This window comes from Procambarus clarkii, chromosome 26 (assembly GCF_040958095.1).
Source record: "Procambarus clarkii isolate CNS0578487 chromosome 26, FALCON_Pclarkii_2.0, whole genome shotgun sequence".
NCBI classification, from domain to species: domain Eukaryota; kingdom Metazoa; phylum Arthropoda; class Malacostraca; order Decapoda; family Cambaridae; genus Procambarus; species Procambarus clarkii.
Window position 1 is genome coordinate 42,964,794 of NC_091175.1, and position 17,815 is coordinate 42,982,608.

Here is a 17,815-nt window from a genome sequence, read left to right on the forward strand (position 1 = left end):
CGACAACAGTAGATACGATAACAGTAGTCAGGACAACAGTAGCTACGATAACAGTAGCCACGATTAAAGTAGTCACGACAACAGTAGCCACGACAACAGTAGTCACGACAACAGTAACCACGATAACAGTAGCAATGACAACAGTAGCCACGACAAAAGTAGTCGCGATAACAGTAGTCACGACAACAGTAGCCACGATAACAGTAGCCAAGACAACAGTAGCCACGATAATAGTAGCCGCGATAACAGTAGTCACGATAACGGTAGCCTCTCTAACAGTAGCCTCGCTAACAGTAGCCTCGCAAGCAGTAGCCTCGCTAACAGTAGCCTCGCTAAAAGTAGCCTCGCTAACAGTAACCTCGCTAACAGAAGTCTCGCTAACAGTAGCCTCGCTAACAGAAGCCTCGCTAACAGTAGCCTCGCTAACAGTAGTCTCGCTAACAGTAGCCTCGCTAACAATTGCCTCTCCAACAGTAGCCTCGCTAACAGTAACCTCGATAACAGTAGCCTCGCTAACAGTAGCCTCGCAAACAGAAGCCTCGCTAACAGAAGCCTCGCTAACAGTAGCCTCGCTAACAGTAGCCTCGCTAACAATAGCCTCGCTAACAGAAGCCTCGATAACAGTAGCCTTGGTAACAGAAGCCTCGATAACAGAAGCCTCGCTATCAGTAGCCTCGCTACCAGTAGCCTCGCTACCAGTAGCCTCGCTAACAGCAGCCTCGATAACAGAAGCCTGGCTAACAGTAGCCTCGATAACAATAGCTTCGCAAACAGTAGCCTCGATAACAGTAGCCTCGATAACAGTAGCCTCGATAACAATTGCCTCGCTAACAGTAGTTTCACAAAGAGTAGCCTCGCTAACAGTAGCCTCGATAACAGTAGCCTCGCTAACAGTAGCCTCGCTAACAGTAGCCTCGCTAACAGTAGCCTAGATAACAGTAGCCTCGCTAACAGTAGCCTCGATAACAGAAGCCTCGCTAACAGTAGTCTCGCAACAGTGTCCTCGCTAACAGTACCCTCGCTAACAGAAGCCTCGCTAACAGAAGCCTCGCTAACAGTAGCGTCGCTAACAGTAGCCTCAATAACAGAAGCCTCGCTAACAGTAGCCTCACTAAGAGTAGCCTCGATAACAGTAGCCTCGCTAACATAGCCTCGCTAACAGAAGCCTCGCTAACAGTATCCTCGCTAGCAGTAGCCTCGCTACCAGTAGCCTCCATAGCAGTAGCCTCGCTAGCAGAAGCCTCGCTAACAGTAGCCTCGCTAACAGAAGCCTCGCTAACAGTAGCCTCGCTAGCAAGTAGCCTCGCTAACAGTAGCCTCGCTAACAGTAACCTTCCTAACAGAAGCCTCGCTAATAGTAGCCTCGCTAACAGAAGCCTCGCTAACAGTAGCCTCGCTAACAAGTAGCCTCGCTAACAGAAGCCTCGATAAGAGTAGCCTCAATAACAGTAGCCACGATAACAGTAGCCTCGAAAACAAAAGTCCCGAAAACAGTAGTCACGATAACAGTAGCCACGATAACAGTAGTCACGACAACAGTAGCCACGAAAGCAGTAGCAACGATAACAGTAGCCACGATAACAGTAGTCACGACAGCAGTAGGCACGATAGCAGTATCCACGATAACAGTAGCCACGATAACAGTAGCCAGGATAACAGTAGTCACGACATCAGTAGCCACGATAACAGTAGCCACGACAACAGTTGTCACGACAACAGTAGCCACGATAACAGTAGTTAGGACAACAGTAGTCACGATAACAGTAGTCAGGACAACAGTAGCCACGATACAGTAGTCAGGACAACAGTAGCCACGACAACAGTAGATACGATAACAGTAGTCAGGACAACAGTAGCTACGATAACAGTAGCCACGATTACAGTTGTCACAACAACAGTAGCCACGACAACAGTAGTCACGACAACAGTAACCACTATAACAGTAGCTATGACAACAGTAGCCACGACAAGAGTAGTCGCGATAACAGTAGTCACGACAACAGTAGCAACGATAACAGTAGCCAAGACAACAGTAGCCACGATAATAGTAGCCGCGATAACAGTAGTCACGACAACGGTAGCCACTATAACAGCAGCCGCGATAACAGTAGTCACGACAACAGTAGCCACGATAACAGTATCCGCGATAACAGTAGTAACGGCAACAGTAGCGACAATAACAGTAGCAACGACAACAGTAGTCAAGACAACAGTAGCCACGACAACAGTAGTCACGACAACAGTAGCCACGACAACAGCAGTCACGACAACAGTAGCCTCGATAACAGTAGTCATAATAACAGTAGCCACGACAACAGCAGCCACAATAACAGTAGTCACGATAACAGTAGTCACGATAACAGTAGTCACGACAACAGTAGCCACGATAACAGTAGTCACGATAACAGTAGTCACGACAACAGCAGCCACGATAACAATAGTCACGATAACAGTATTCACGATAACAATAGCCACGATAACAGTAGCCACGATAACTGTTGTCACGACCACAGTAGCCTCGCTAACAGTAACCTCGCTAACATTAGCCTCGATACAATAGCCTCGCTAACAGTAGCCACGATAACAGTAGTCACGAAAACAGTAGTCACGACAACCGTAGCCTCGCTAACAGTAGCCTCGTTAACAGTAGCCTCGCTAACAGTAGCCTCGCTAACAGTAACCTCGCTAACAGTAGCCTCGATACAATAGCCTCGCTAACAGTAGCCTCGCTAACAGTAGCCTCGCTAACAATTGCCTCGCTAACAGTAGCCTCGCTAACAGTAACCTCGCTAACAGTAGCCTCGCTAACAATTGCCTCGCTAACAGTAGCCTCGCTAACAGTAGCCTCGCTAACAGTAGCCTTGCTAACAATAGCCTCGCTAACAGTAGCCTCGCTAACAGTAGCCTCGCTAACAGTAGCCTCGCTATCAGTAGCCTCGATAACAGTAGCCTCGAAAACAGTAGCCTCGCTAACAGTAGCCTCGCTAAAAGTAGCCTCGCAAACAGTAACCTCGCTAACAGTAGCCTCGATAGCAGTAGCCTCGCTAACAGTAGCCTCGCTAACAGTAGCCCCGCTAACAGAAGCCTCGCTAACAGTAGCCTCGCTAACAAGTAGCCTCGCTAACAGAAGTCTCGCTAACAGTAGCCTCGGTAACAGAAGCCTCGCTAACAGTAGCCTCGCTAACAGTAGTCTCGCTAACAGTAGCCTCGGTAACAATTGCCTCACCAACAGTAGACTCGCTAACAGTAACCTCGATAACAGTAGCCTCGCTAACAGTAGCCTCGCAAACAGAAGCCTCGCTAACAGAAGCCTCGATAACAGTAGCCTCGATAATAGTAGCCTTGATAACAGAAGCCTCGCTAACAGTAGCCTCGCTACCAGTAGCCTCGCTACCAGTAGCCTCGCTAACAGTAGCCTCGCTAACAGCAGCCTCGATAACAGAAGCCTCGCTAACAGTAGCCTCGATAACAGAAGCCTCGCCAACAGAAGCCTCGATAACAGAAGCCTCGATAACAGTAGCCTCGCTCACAGCAGCCTCGATAACAGTGGGCTCGCCAACAGTAGCCTCGGTAACAGAAGCCTCGCTAACAGTAGCCTCGCTAACAGTAGCCTCGCAAACAGTTACCTCGCTGACAGAAGCCTCGTTAACAGAAGCCTTGCTACCAGTAGCTTCGCTAACAGTAGCCTTGCTAACAGTAGCCTTGCTAACAGTAGCCTCGATAACAGAAACCTCGCTAACAGAAGCCTCGCTTACAGTAGCCTCGCTAACAGTAGCCTCGCTAACAGTTACCTCGCTAACAGAAGCCTCGTTAACAGAAGCCTTGCTACCAGTAGCCTCGCTAACAGTAGCCTCGCTAAAAGAAGCCTCGCTAACAGTAGCCTCATAATAGAAGCCTCGCTAACAGAAGCCTTGCTAACAGTAGCCTCGCTAGCAAGTAGCCTCGCTAACAGTAGCCTAGCTAACAGTAGCCTCGCTAACAGTAACCTCGCTAACAGTAGCCTTGCTAACAATAGCCTCGCTAACAGTAGCCTCGTTAAAGTAGCCTCGCTAACAGTAGCCTCGCTAACAGTAGCCTCGATAACAGAAGCCTCGCTAACAGAAGCCTCGCTAACAGTAGCCTCGCTTGCTAATAGCCTCGCTAACAGTAGCCTCGCTAACAGAAGCCTCGCTAACAGTAGCCTCGCTAACAGAAGCCTCGTTAACAGTAGCCTCGCTAACAGAAGCCTCGCTAGCAAGTAGCCTCGCTAACAGTAGCCTCGCAAACAGTTACCTCGCTAACAGAAGCCTTGTTAACAGAAGCCTTCCTACCAGTAGCCTCGCTAACAGTAGCCTCGCTAACAGTAGCCTCGCTAACAGTAGCCTCATAACAGAAGCCTCGCTAACAGAAGCCTCATAACAGAAGCCTCGCTAACAGAAGCCTCGCTAACAGTAGTCTCACTAGCAAGTAGCCTCGCTAACAGTAGCCTCGCTAACAGTAGCCTCGCTAACAGTAACCTCGCTAACAGTAGCCTTGCTAACAGTAGCCTCGATAACAGAAGCCTCGCTAACAGAAGCCTCGCTAACAGTAGCCTCGCTAGCAAGTAGCCTCGCTAGCAAATAGCCTCGCTAACAGTAGCCTCGCTAACAGTAGCCTCGCTAACAAGTAGCCTCTCTAACAGAAGTCTCGCTAACAGTAGCCTCGGTAACAGAAGCCTCGCTAACAGTAGCCTCGCTAACAGTAGTCTCGCTAACAGTAGCCTCGGTAACAATTGCCTCACCAACAGTAGACTCGCTAACAGTAACCTCGATAACAGTAGCCTCGCTAACAGTAGCCTCGCAAACAGAAGCCTCGCTAGCAGAATCCTCGCTAACAGTAGCCTCGCTAACAGTAGCCTCGCTAACAATAGCCTCGCTAACAGAAGCCTCGCTAACAGTAGCCTCGCTAACAGTAGCCTCGATAACAGTAGCCTCGATAATAGTAGCCTTGATAACAGAAGCCTCGCTAACAGTAGCCTCGCTACCAGTAGCCTCGCTACCAGTAGCCTCGCTAACAGTAGCCTCGCTAATAGCAGCCTCGATAACAGAAGCCTCGCTAACAGTAGCCTCGATAACAGAAGCCTCGCCAACAGAAGCCTCGATAACAGAAGCCTCGCTAACAGTAGCCTCGCTAACAGCAGCCTCGATAACAGTGGGCTCGCCAACAGTAGCCTCGGTAACAGAAGCCTCGCTAACAGTAGCCTCGCTAACAGTAGCCTCGCAAACAGTTACCTCGCTGACAGAAGCCTCGTTAACAGAAGCCTTGCTACCAGTAGCCTCGCTAACAGTAGCCTTGCTAACAGTAGCCTTGCTAACAGTAGCCTCGATAACAGAAGCCTCGCTAACAGAAGCCTCGCTTACAGTAGCCTCGCTAACAGTAGCCTCGCTAACAGTTACCTCGCTAACAGAAGCCTCGTTAACAGAAGCCTTGCTACCAGTAGCCTCGCTAACAGTAGCCTCGCTAAAAGAAGCCTCGCTAACAGTAGCCTCATAACAGAAGCCTCGCTAACAGAAGCCTCGCTAACAGTAGCCTCGCTAGCAAGTAGCCTCGCTAACAGTAGCCTCGCTAACAGTAACCTCGCTAACAGTAGCCTTGCTAACAATAGCCTCGCTAACAGTAGCCTCGCTAACACGTAGCCTCGCTAACAGTAGCCTCGCTAACAGTAGCCTCGATAACAGAAGCCTCGCCTACAGAAGCCTCGCTAACAGTAGCCTCGCTTGCAAATAGCCTCGCTAACAGTAGCCTCGCTAACAGAAGCCTCGCTAACAGTAGCCTCGCTAACAGAAGCCTCGTTAACAGTAGCCTCGCTAACAGAAGCCTCTCTAGCATGTAGCCTCGCTAACAGTAGCCTCGCAAACAGTTACCTCGCTAACAGAAGCCTTGTTAACAGAAGCCTTCCTACCAGTAGCCTCGCTAACAGTAGCCTCGCTAACAGTAGCCTCGCTAACAGTAGCCTCATAACAGAAGCCTCGCTAACAGAAGCCTCATAACAGAAGCCTCGCTAACAGAAGCCTCGCTAACAGTAGTCTCACTAGCAAGTAGCCTCGCTAACAGTAGCCTCGCTAACAGTAGCCTCGCTAACAGTAACCTCGCTAACAGTAGCCTTGCTAACAGTAGCCTCGATAACAGAAGCCTCGCTAACAGAAGCCTCGCTAACAGTAGCCTCGCTAGCAAGTAGCCTCGCTAGCAAATAGCCTCGCTAACAGTAGCCTCGCTAACAGAACCCTCGCTAACAGTAGCCTCGCTAACAGAAGCCTCGCTAACAGTAGCCTCGCTAACAGAAGCCTCGCTAGCAAGTAGCCTCGCTAACAGTAGCCTCGCTAACAGTAGCCTAGCTAACAGAAGCCTAGCTAACATTAGCCTCGCTAACAGAAGCCTTGCTAACAGTAGCCTCGCTAACAAGTAGCCTCACTAAGAGAAGCCTCGCTAACAGTAGCCTCAATAACAGTAGCCACGATAACAGTAGCCTCGACAACAGTAGCCACGACAACAGCCGCCACGATAACAGTAGCCTCGATAACAATAGGCTCGCTAACAGTAGCCTCGCGAACAGTAGCCTCGCTAACAGTAGCCTCGGTAACAGTAGCCTCGCTAACAGTTACCTCGCTAACAGAAGCCTTGTTAACAGAAGCCTTCCTACCAGTAGCCTCGCTAACAGTAGCCTCGCTAACAGTAGCCTCGCTAACAGTAGCCTCATAACAGAAGCCTCGCTAACAGAAGCCTCATAACAGAAGCCTCGCTAACAGAAGCCTCGCTAACAGTAGTCTGACTAGCAAGTAGCCTCGCTAACCGTAGCCTCGCTAACAGTAGCCTCGCTAACAGTAACCTCGCTAACAGTAGCCTTGCTAACAGTAGCCTCGATAACAGAAGCCTCGCTAACAGAAGCCTCGCTAACAGTAGCCTCGCTAGCAAGTAGCCTCGCTAGCAAATAGCCTCGCTAACAGTAGCCTCGCTAACAGAACCCTCGCTAACAGTAGCCTCGCTAACAGAAGCCTCGCTAACAGTATCCTCGCTAACAGAAGCCTCGCTAGCAAGTAGCCTCGCTAACAGTAGCCTCGCTAACAGTAGCCTAGCTAACAGAAGCCTAGCTAACATTAGCCTCGCTAACAGAAGCCTCGCTAACAGTAGCCTCGCTAACAAGTAGCCTCACTAACAGAAGCCTCGCTAACAGTAGCCTCAATAACTGTAGCCACGATAACAGTAGCCTCGACAACAGTAGCCACGACAACAGCAGCCACGATAACAGTAGTCACGATAACAGTAGTCACGATAACAGTAGTCACGACAACAGTAGCCACGATAACAGTAGTCACGATAACAGTAGTAACGAGAACAGTAGTCACGATAACAGTAGTCACGATAACAGTTGTCCTGACAACAGTAATCACGACAACAGCAGCCACGATAACAGTAGCTACGATAACAGTAGTCACGACAACAGTAGCCTCGCTAACAGTAGCCTTGCTAACAGTAGCCTCGATAACAGTAGCCTCGCTAACAGAAGCCTCGCTAACAGTAGCCTCGCTAACAGTAGCCTCGCTAACAGTAGCCTCGCTAACAATTGCTTCACTAACAGTAGCCTCGCTAACAGTAGCCTCGATAATAGTAGCATCGCTAACAGTAGCCTCGCAAACAGAAGATTCGCTAACAGTTGCCTTGATAACAGCAGCCTCGATAACAATAGGCTCGCTAACAGTAGCTTTGCAAACAGTAGCCTCGCTAACAGCAGCCTCGATAACAGTAGCCTCGCTAACAGTAGCCTCGATAACAGTAGCCTCGCTAACAGTACCCTCGCTAACAGAAGCCTCGCTAACAGAAGCTTTGCTAACAGTAGCCTCGCTAACAGTAGCCTCGCTAACAGTAGCCTCGCTAGCAGTACCCTTGCTAACAGAAGCTTTGATAACAGTAGCCTTGCTAACAGTAGCCTCGCTAACAGTAGCCTCGATAAGAGATGCTTAGCTAACAGTAGCCTCAATAACAGTAGCCACGACAACAGTAGCCTCGACAACAGTAGCCACGATAACAGTAGCAACGATAGCAGTAGCCACGATAACAGTAGTCACGACAACAGAAGCCACGATAACAGTAGCCACGATAACAGTAGTCACGACAACAGTAGCCACGATAACAGTAGCCACGATAACAGTAGTCACGACAACAGTAACCACGACAACAGTAGTCACGATAACAGTAGTCACGATGACAGTAGCCTCGCTAACAGTAGCCTCGCTAACAAGTAGCCTCGCTAACAGTATCCTCGCTAACAGTAGCCTCGATAACAGAAGCCTCGCTAACAGAAGCCTCGCTAACAGTAGCCTCGCTAGCAAATAGCCTCGCTAACAGTAGCCTCGCTAACTGAAGCCTCGTTAACAGTAGCCTCGCTAACGGAAGCCTCGCTAGCAGTAGCCTCGCTAACAGAACCCTCGATAACAGTAGCCTCGCTAACAGAACCCTCGATAACAGTAGCCTCGCTAACAGAAGCCTCGCTAACAGTAGCCTCGCTAACAGAAGCCTCGGTAGCAAGTAGCCTCGCTTACAGTAGCCTCGCTAACAGTAGGCTAGCTAACAGAAGCCTCGCTAACAGTAGCCTTAATAACAGTAGCCACGATAACAGTAGCCTCGACAACAGTAGCCACGACAACAGCACCCACGATAACAGTAGTCACGATAACAGTAGTCACGATAACAGTAGTTACGACAACAGTAGCCACGATAACAGTAGTCACGACAACAGTAGTCACGATGACAGTTGTCACGAGAACAGTAGTCACGATAACAGTAGTCACGATAACAGTAGTCCCGACAACAGTAGTCACGACAACAGCAGCCACGATAACCGTAGCTACGATAACAGTAGTCACGATAACAGTAACCGCGCTAACAGAAGCCTCGCTAACAGTAGCCTTGCTAACAGTAGCCTCGATAACAGTAGCCTCGCTAACAATTGCCTCACTAACAGTAGCCTCGCTAACAGTAGCCTCGATAACAGTAGCCTCGCTAACAGTAGCCTCGCAAACAGAAGATTCGCTAACAGTAGCCTCGATAACAGTAGCCTCGATAACAATAGGCTCGCTAACAGTAGCCTCGCAAACAGTAGCCTCGCTAACAGTAGCCTCAGTAACAGAAGCCTCGCTAACAGTAGCCTCGATAACAGAAGCCTCGCTATTAGTAGCCTCGCTAACATTACCCTCGCTAACAGAAGCCTCGCTAACAGAAGCTTTGCTTACAGTAGCCTCGCTAACAGTAGTCTCGCAACCAATAGCCTCGATAACAGAAGCCTCGCTAACAGAAGCTTTGCTAACAGTAGCCTCGCTAACAGTAGCCTCGCTAACAGAACCCTCGCTAACAGTAGCCTCGCTAACATTAGCCTCGCTAAAAGTAGCCTTGCTAACAGAAGCCTCGCTAGCAAGTAGCCTCGCTAACAGTAGCCTCGCTAACAGTAGCCTAGCTAACAGAAGCCTCGCTAACAGTAGCCTCGCTAACAGAAGCCTCGCTAACAGTAGCCTCGCTAACAAGTAGCCTCGCTAACAGAAGCCTCGTTATCAGTAGCCTCAATAACAGTAGCCACGATAACAGTAGCCTCGACAACAGTAGCCACGGCAACAGCAGCCACGATAACAGTAGTCACGATAACAGTAGTCACGATAACAGTAGTCACGACAACAGTAGCCACGATAACAGTATTCACTACAACAGCAGCCACGATAACAGTAGCTACGATAACAGTAGTCACGACAACAGTAGCCGCGCTAACAGAAGCCTCGCTAACAGTAGCCTCGCTAACAGTAGCCTCGCTAACAGGGTCCTCGCTAACAATTGCCTCACTAACAGTAGCCTCGCTAACAGTAACCTCGATAACAGTAGCCTCGCTAACAGTAGTCTCGCAAACAGAAGATTCGCTAACTGTAGCCTCGATAACAGTAGCCTCGATAACAATAGGCTCGCTAACAGTAGCCTCGCTAACAGTAGCCTCGCTAACAGTAGCTTCGCTAACAGTAGCCTCGATAACAGTGGGCTCGCTAACAGCAGCCTCGATAACAGAAGCCTCGCTATTAGTAGCCTCGCTAACAGTACCCTCGCTAACAGAAGCCTCGCTAACAGAAACTTTGCTAACAGTAGCCTCATTCTTATCATTGTCTATGTACCTGTCCTCACCCGTTCTAAGTTTCATCACCTGTTTCTTCACTGTTGTTTTCCCCCTGTGACAGTGGAGCAGCTTTGGTTCGGTCTTGGCTTTATTAGCTATATCATTTTCATACTGTCCCTGAGCTTCTCTTCTCACCCTGACATACTCGTTCCTGGTTCTCTGGTATCTTTCTCTCTTTTCTGGTGTTCTGTTATTTCGGAAGTTCCTCCACGCCCTTTTGTTCAGCTCCTTTGCTTCAATACTTACCCTATTAAACCATGGATTCTTATTTTGCTTTGCGGGTTTTTCCTGCCGGGCTGGGATAAACCTGTTTACTGCCTCCTGACAGTTTTGGGTGACATAATCTATCATGTCTTGTACGGTCTTAGTTCTGAGTTCTATTTCCAATGGAATATCCCTTAGGAAACTTCTCATCTCTTCATAATTCCCCTTTCGGTACGCCAGCCCTTTGTTTCCTGGTTCTTTTTTAGGGGGAAGATAAGTCCTAGCTTTACCAGGCACTTAAAGATCAATACACTGTGATCACTCATTCCCAAGGGGGCCTCCATCTTAACTTCCCTGTGTGTACTCACCTAATTGTACTTGCTTGCGGGGGTTGAGCTCTGGCTCTTTGGTCCCGCCTCTCAACCGTCAATCAACTGGTGTACAGATTCCTGAGCCTATTGGGCTCTATCATATCTACATTTGAAGCTGTGTATGGAGTCAGCCTCCACCACATCACTGCCTAATGCATTCCATTTACTAACTACTCTGACACTGAAAAAGTTCTTTCTAACGTCTCTGTGGCTCATTTGGGTACTCAGCTTCCACCTGTGTCCCCTTGTTCGCGTCCAACCAGTGTTGAATAGTTCATCCTTGTTTACCCGGTCGATTCCCCTGAGGATTTTGTAGGTTGTGATCATGTCCCCCCTTACTCTTCTGTCTTCCAGTGTCGTAAGGTGCATTTCCCGCAGCCTTTCCTCATAACTCATGCCTCTTAGTTCTGGGACTAGTCTAGTAGCATACCTTTGGACTTTTTCCAGCTTCGTCTTGTGCTTGACAAGGTACGGGCTCCATGCTGGGGCCGCATACTCCAGGATTGGTCTTACATATGTGGTGTACAAGATTCTGAATTATTCCTTACACAGGTTCCTGAACGCCGTTCTGATGTTAGCCAGCCTCGCATATGCCGCAGACGTTATTCTCTTTATGTGGGCTTCAGGAGACAGGTCTGGTGTGATATCAACTCCTAGATCTTTCTCTCTGTCTGTTTCATTAAGTACTTCATCTCCTATTCTGTATCCTGTGCCTGGCCTCCTGTTTCCACTGCCTAGTTTCATTACTTTGCATTTACTCGGGTTAAACTTCAACAGCCATTTGTTGGACCATTCACTCAGTCTATCCAGATCATCTTGTAGCCTCCTACTATCATCCTCTGTTTCAATCCTCCTCATAATTTTTGCATCGTCGGCAAACATTGAGAGGAACGAATCTATACCCTCTGGGAGATCATTTACATATACCAGAAACAGTATAGGTCCAAGGACTGACCCCTGCGGGACTCCACTTGTGACGTCTCGCCAATCTGAGACCTCACCCCTCACACAGACTCGTTGTCTCCTGTTGCTTAGGTACTCCTCTATCCACCGGAGTACCTTCCCTCTCACTCCAGCCTGCATCTCCAACTTTCGCACTAGCCTCTTGTGTGGCACTGTATCAAAGGCTTTCTGACAATCCAAAAATATGCAGTCTGCCCACCCTTCTCTTTCTTGCCTTATTTTTGTTGCCTGGTCGTAGAATTCAAGTAACCCTGTGAGGCAGGACCTGCCATCCCTGAACCCGTGTTGATGCTGTGTTACAAAGTTCCTTCGCTCCAGATGCTCCACTAGTTTTTTTCGCACAATCTTCTCCATCAGCTTGCATGGTATGCAGGTTAGGGACACTGGCCTGTAGTTCAGTGCCTCCTGTCTATCCCCTTTCTTGTATATCGGGACTACGTTAGCTGCTTTCCAAATATCTGGCAGTTCCCCTGTTGCCAGTGATTTGTTATACACTATGGAGAGTGGTAGGCTCAGTTCTCTTGCTCCTTCCTTTAGAACCCAAGGGGAGATTCCATCTGGGCCTATTGCCTTCGTCACGTCCAACTCTAGTAAACACTTCCTTACTTCCCCACTGGTAATCTCAAACTCTTCCAGTGGTTCCTGGTTAGCTATTCCCTCACTTACCTCTGGAATTTCTCCTTGCTCTAAGGTGAAGACCTCCTGGAATTTCTTATTCAATTCCTCACACACTTTCTTGTCATTTGTAGTGAATCCTTCCGCCCCTATCCTTAATCTCATAACCTGTTCCTTTACTGTTGTTTTTCTCCTAATGTGGCTATGCAACAATTTAGGCTGAGTCTTTGCCTTGCTTGCGATGTCATTTTCGTATTGTCTTTCTGCCTCTCTTCTCATCCTGACATATTCATTCCTGGCATTCTGGTATCTTTCTCTGCTCTCCAGTGTCCTGTTATTCCTATAGTTTCTCCATGCCCTTTTACTTTGCTGCTTAGCTAGCCTACATCTTTGATTAAACCATGGGTTTCTCATCTTCATTTCTCTGTTTTCCTTTTGGACTGGGACAAACTTGTTTGCTGCGTCCTTGCACTTCTGCGTGATGTAATCCATCATATCTTGGGCCGTCTTTCCCCTGAGTTCTGTTTCCCATGCTATATCTGTTAGGAATTTTCTTATCCCCTCATAGTTTCCCTTTCGGTATGCTAACCTTTTGGTTTCGGTATCCCTCCTCGAGTTCAATAACCCTTCTTCAATCAAGTACTCAAACACCAATACACTGTGGTCGCTCATTCCTACTGGGTCCTCAAAACCGATTTCTCATATGTCGGAGTCGTTCAGAGTGAAGACTAGGTCGAGTCTCGCTGGTTCGTCACTGCCTCTCATCCTTGTGGGTTCTCCGACATGCTGGGTTAAAAAGTTGCTTGTCACCACCTCCAATAGTTTGGCTCTCCACGCGGGTCTGTGTGTGTGTGTGTGTGTGTGTGTGTGTGTGTGTGTGTGTGTGTGTGTGTGTGTGTGTGTGTGTGTGTGTGTGTGTGTGTGTGTGTGTGTGTGTGTGTGTGTGTGTGCGTGTGTGTTTGTGTGTGTACTCACCTAGTTGTGCTTGCGGGGGTTGAGCTCTGGCTCTTTGGTCCCGCCTCTCAACCGTCAATCAACAGGTGTACAGGTTCCTGAGCCTATTGGGCTCTATCATATCTACACTTGAAACTGTGTATGGAGTCAGCCTCCACCACATTACTTCCTAATGCATTCCATTTGTCAACCACTCTGACACTAAAAAAGTTCTTTCAAATATTTCTGTAGCTCATTTGGGCACTCAGTTCCCACCTGTGACCCCCTAGTGTGTGTGCCCCTTGTGTTAAATAGCCTGTCTTTATCAACCCTGTCGATTCCCTTGAGAATCTTGAATGTGGTGATCATGTCTCCCCTAACTCTTCTGTCTTCCAACGAAGTGAGGTTTAATTCCCGTAGTCTCTCCTCGTAGCTCATACCTTTCAGCTCGGGTACTAGTCTGGTGGCAAACCTTTGAACCTTTTCCAGTTTAGTCTTATGCTTGACTAGATATGGATTCCATGCTGGAGCCGCATACTCCAGGATGGGTCTGACATATGTGGTATATAATGTTCTGAAAGATTCCTTACACAAGTTTCTAAAAGCCGTTCTTCTGTTAGCCAACCTGGCATATGCTGCTGATGTTATCCTCTTGATATGAGCTTCAGGGGACAGGTCTGGCGTGATATCAACCCCAGGTCTTTCTCTCTCTCTGACTCTTGAAGTATTTCATCTCCCAAATGATACCTTGTATCTGGTCTTCTGCTTCCTACCCCTATCTTCATTACGTTACATTTGCTTGGCTTAAACTCTAACAGTCATTTGTTCGACCATTCCTGCAGCTTGTCCAGGTCTTCTTGAAGCCTCAAGCTGTCCTCCTCAGTCTTAATCCTTCTCATAATTTTGGCGTCGTCAGCAAACATTGAGAGGAATGAGTCTAAACCTTCTAGGAGATCATTTACATATATCAGAAACAGGATAAGGTCCAAGCACAGAGCCCTGTGGGACTCCACTGATAACTTCACGCCATTCTGAGGTCTCACCACTCACTATAACTCTCTGCTTTCTATTGCTTAGGTACTTTATCCACTGGAGCGCCCTACCAGTTACTTCTGCCTGTTTCTCCAGCTTATGCATCAACCTTTTATGGGGTACTGTGTCAAAGGCTTTCCGACAGTCCAAAAAAATGCAGTCCGCCCATCCTTCTCTTTCTTGCTTAATCTGTGTCACCTGATCGTAGAATTCTATCAAGCCTGTAAGGCAAGATTTACCCTCCCTGAACCCATGTTGATGGGTTGTCACGAAGTCTCTTCTCTCCAGATGTGTTACTAGGTGTGGGAACCGACCTGTGAGATTTATATTTATTTAATTTATATGAATTTATATAGAATTTATATTTACATTAATTTATATACTTCGATAGCAATTTGTATAATGATAAGTGGACTGTATTTCTGCAATAATCTCATAATCTCACAAATCGATCCTCTACACATTAGGGGGGGTTTATATTAATTTAATTTATTTATATGCAGCCAATCAAACTACAGTAATAGACTACATACATTGAAGAGGTTCCTTATCTTATTGTACAGCAGGCCTTAGTACACCAGGTACAACCAGGATGTAGACACCACATTTTCCCTCTTTGAGGTAGCTTCCATCACCCTGGTAACTGATGCACAAAGCATGCTTCCTTGTCTTGACCTGTCAAAAGGGCGCTAACTGTGAAGCCAGATTCCTAATATATAACAAGCTATATCAGAGAAAACACTGTACATGGAACAATGAAGACCTGGCTTAATTACCTTTAGTATGAGGCTGCCTCGTGCTCTAACCGGTTCACCCTATATCCAGACATTAATGGCCATAAATGAAATATAAATGGGTTTCGGAAGAACACTTAACTTGAATTTGTTGACAGCGTGTTGAAGATGGTACACCTTTGGTTTCCATAACACTACGTCCAAGTAAAATTAACAGGAGCCGTATTTGCTCCCGTGAGCCTCAGTGGTCTTAGTATAAACAATGGCTGCCCCTCCCTCACCCCTGACGCCTGGCTTACATTGTCCAGATGACAGAAAGTGATAGAAGGGTCACATTTACTCTACTTTAATATTGATAATTAAGTTAATTTATATGAAATGTTTTATGATGGTAAAGTCCAAAGACTAATGTATTTAAGAATAATTCCCAGCAGAATAGCTGGTGAATTTATAATAGTATGTGGTGATGATATCCCGTTTTCTATAGACGGTAATTCCACTACAGTTACATTTTCTATGGGTAACTTGTTTATACAATACAGCAATTATTATCTGTCTGTATGTTATATTAAATGGTGTCGGATTTTTCGACACTAGGTTTTTTCTCACAATCTTCTCCATCACCTTGCATGGCATACAAGTTAAGAACACTGGCCTGTAGTTCAATGCCTCTTGTCTGTCACCCTTTTTGTATATTGGTACTACATTAGCAGTCTTCCATATTTCTGGTAGGTCTCCCATTTCCAGTGACCTACTATACACTATGGAGAATGGCAAGCAAAGTGCTCCTGCACACTCTTTCAATACCCATGGTGAGATTCCATCCGGCCCAACAGCTTTTCTCACATCCAGCTCCAATAGGTGCTTCTTGACCTCATCTCTTGTAATTTCGAACCTTTCCAAGGCCACCTGGTTTGCTGCCACCTCTCCTTGCGCCATGACTTCTCCCTGTTCTATTGTAAAGACCTCCTGGAACCTTTTGTTGAGTTCTTCACACACCTCTTTGTCATTCTCTGTGTATCTGTCCTCGCCCACCCTAAGTTTCATCACCTGTTCCTTCACTGTTGTCTTCCTCCTGATGTGACAGTAGTAGCTTTGGTTTGGTCTTGGCTTTATTAGCTATATCATTTTCTTACCTTTTCTCAGCTGCTCTTCTCACACTAACATACTTGTTCTTGGTTCCAAAAATATGCAGTCTGCCCACCCTTCTCTTTCTTGCCTTATTTTTGTTGCCTGGTCGTAGAATTCAAGTAACCCTGTGAGGCAGGACCTGCCATCCCTGAATCCATGTTGATGCTGTGTTACAAAGTTCTTTCGCTCCAGGTGCTCCACTAGCTTTCTTCGCACAATCTTCTCCATCATCTTGCATAGTATGCAGGTTAGGGACACTGGCCTGTAATTCAGTGCCTCCTGTCAATCCACTTTCTTGTATATCGGGACTACGTTAGCTGCTTTCCAAATTTCTGGCAGTTCCCCTGTTGCCAGTGATTTGTTATACACCATGGAGAGCGGGAGGCACAGTTCTTCTGCTCCTTCCTTTAGTATCCAAGGGGAGATTCCATCTGGGCCTATAGCCTTTGTCACATCCAATTCTAGTAAACACTTCCTTACTTCCCCGCTGGTAATCTCAAACTCTTCCAGTGGTTCCTGGTTGGCTATTCCCTCTCTTATCTCTGGGATTTCTCCTTGCTCTAAGGTGAAGACCTCTTGGAATTTCTTATTCAGTTCCTCACACACTTCCTTGTCGTTTGTAGTGAATCCTTCTGCCCCTAACCTTAATTTCATAACCTGTTCCTTTACTGTTGTTTTTCTCCTGATGTGGCTATGCAACAATTTAGGCTAAGTCTTTGCCTTGCTTGCGATGTCATTTTCGTATTGTCTTTCTGCCTCTCTTCTCATCCTGACATATTCATTCCTGGCATTCTGGTATCTTTCTCTGCTCTCCAGTGTCCTGTTATTCCTATAGTTTCTCCATGCCCTTTTACTTTGCTGCTTAGCTAGCCTACATCTCTGATTAAACCATGGGTTTCTCATCTTCTTTTCACTGTTTTCCTTTTGGACTGGGACAAACTTGTTTGCTGCGTCCTTGCACTTCTGCGTGATGTAGTCCATCATATCTTGGGCCATCTTTTCCCTGAGCTCTGTTTCCCATACTATATCTGTTAGGAATTTTCTTATCTCCTCATAATTTCTCTTTCGGTATGCTAACCTTTTGGTTTCGGTATCCCTCCTCGAGTTCAATAACCCTTCTTCAATCAGGTACTCAAACACCAATACACTGTGGTCGCTCATTCCTCCTGTTGCCTCAAAACTGATTTCTCTTATGTCGGAGTCGTTCAGGGTGAAGACCAGGTCGAGTCTCGCTGGTTTGTCATTTCCTCTCATCCTTGTGGGTTCTCTGACATGCTGGGTTAAGAAGTTTCTAGTCGCCACCTCCAGTAGTTTGGCTCTCCACGTATCCTCGCCTCCATGCGGTTCCTTGTTCTCCCAATCAATCCTGCCGTGATTGTGTGAGTGTACTCATCTACTCACCTAATTGTGCTTGCGGGGTTTAAGCTTTGGCTCTTTGGTCCCGCCTCTCAACTGTCAATCAACTGGTGTACAGATTCCTGAGCCTACTGGGCTCTATCATATCTACACTTTAAATTGTGTATGGAGTCAGCCTCCACCACATCACTTCCTAGTGCATTCCATTTGTCAACCACTCTGACACTAAAAAAGTTCTTTCTAATACTTCTGTGGCTCATTTGGGCACTCAGTTTCCACCTGTGTCCCCTTGTGCCTAGTGTGTGCGTGTG

At 47.2% G+C, this 17,815-nt stretch overlaps 1 protein-coding gene across 1 annotated transcript; it reads right to left on the bottom strand.

Annotated features, from left to right (window-relative positions):
* Positions 1-27: 27 nt before the first annotated feature.
* LOC138368951 (mucin-22-like) lies at positions 28-10,189 on the bottom strand. The gene is made up of 5 exons (XM_069331676.1): positions 9,548-10,189; positions 4,659-5,522; positions 3,141-3,899; positions 278-928; positions 28-42 (listed from the first exon to the last, which is right to left on the bottom strand). Exons 1-5 carry the CDS (start codon positions 10,187-10,189, stop codon positions 28-30), a joined length of 2,931 nt encoding a protein of 976 aa, XP_069187777.1.
* Positions 10,190-17,815: the final 7,626 nt, after the last annotated feature.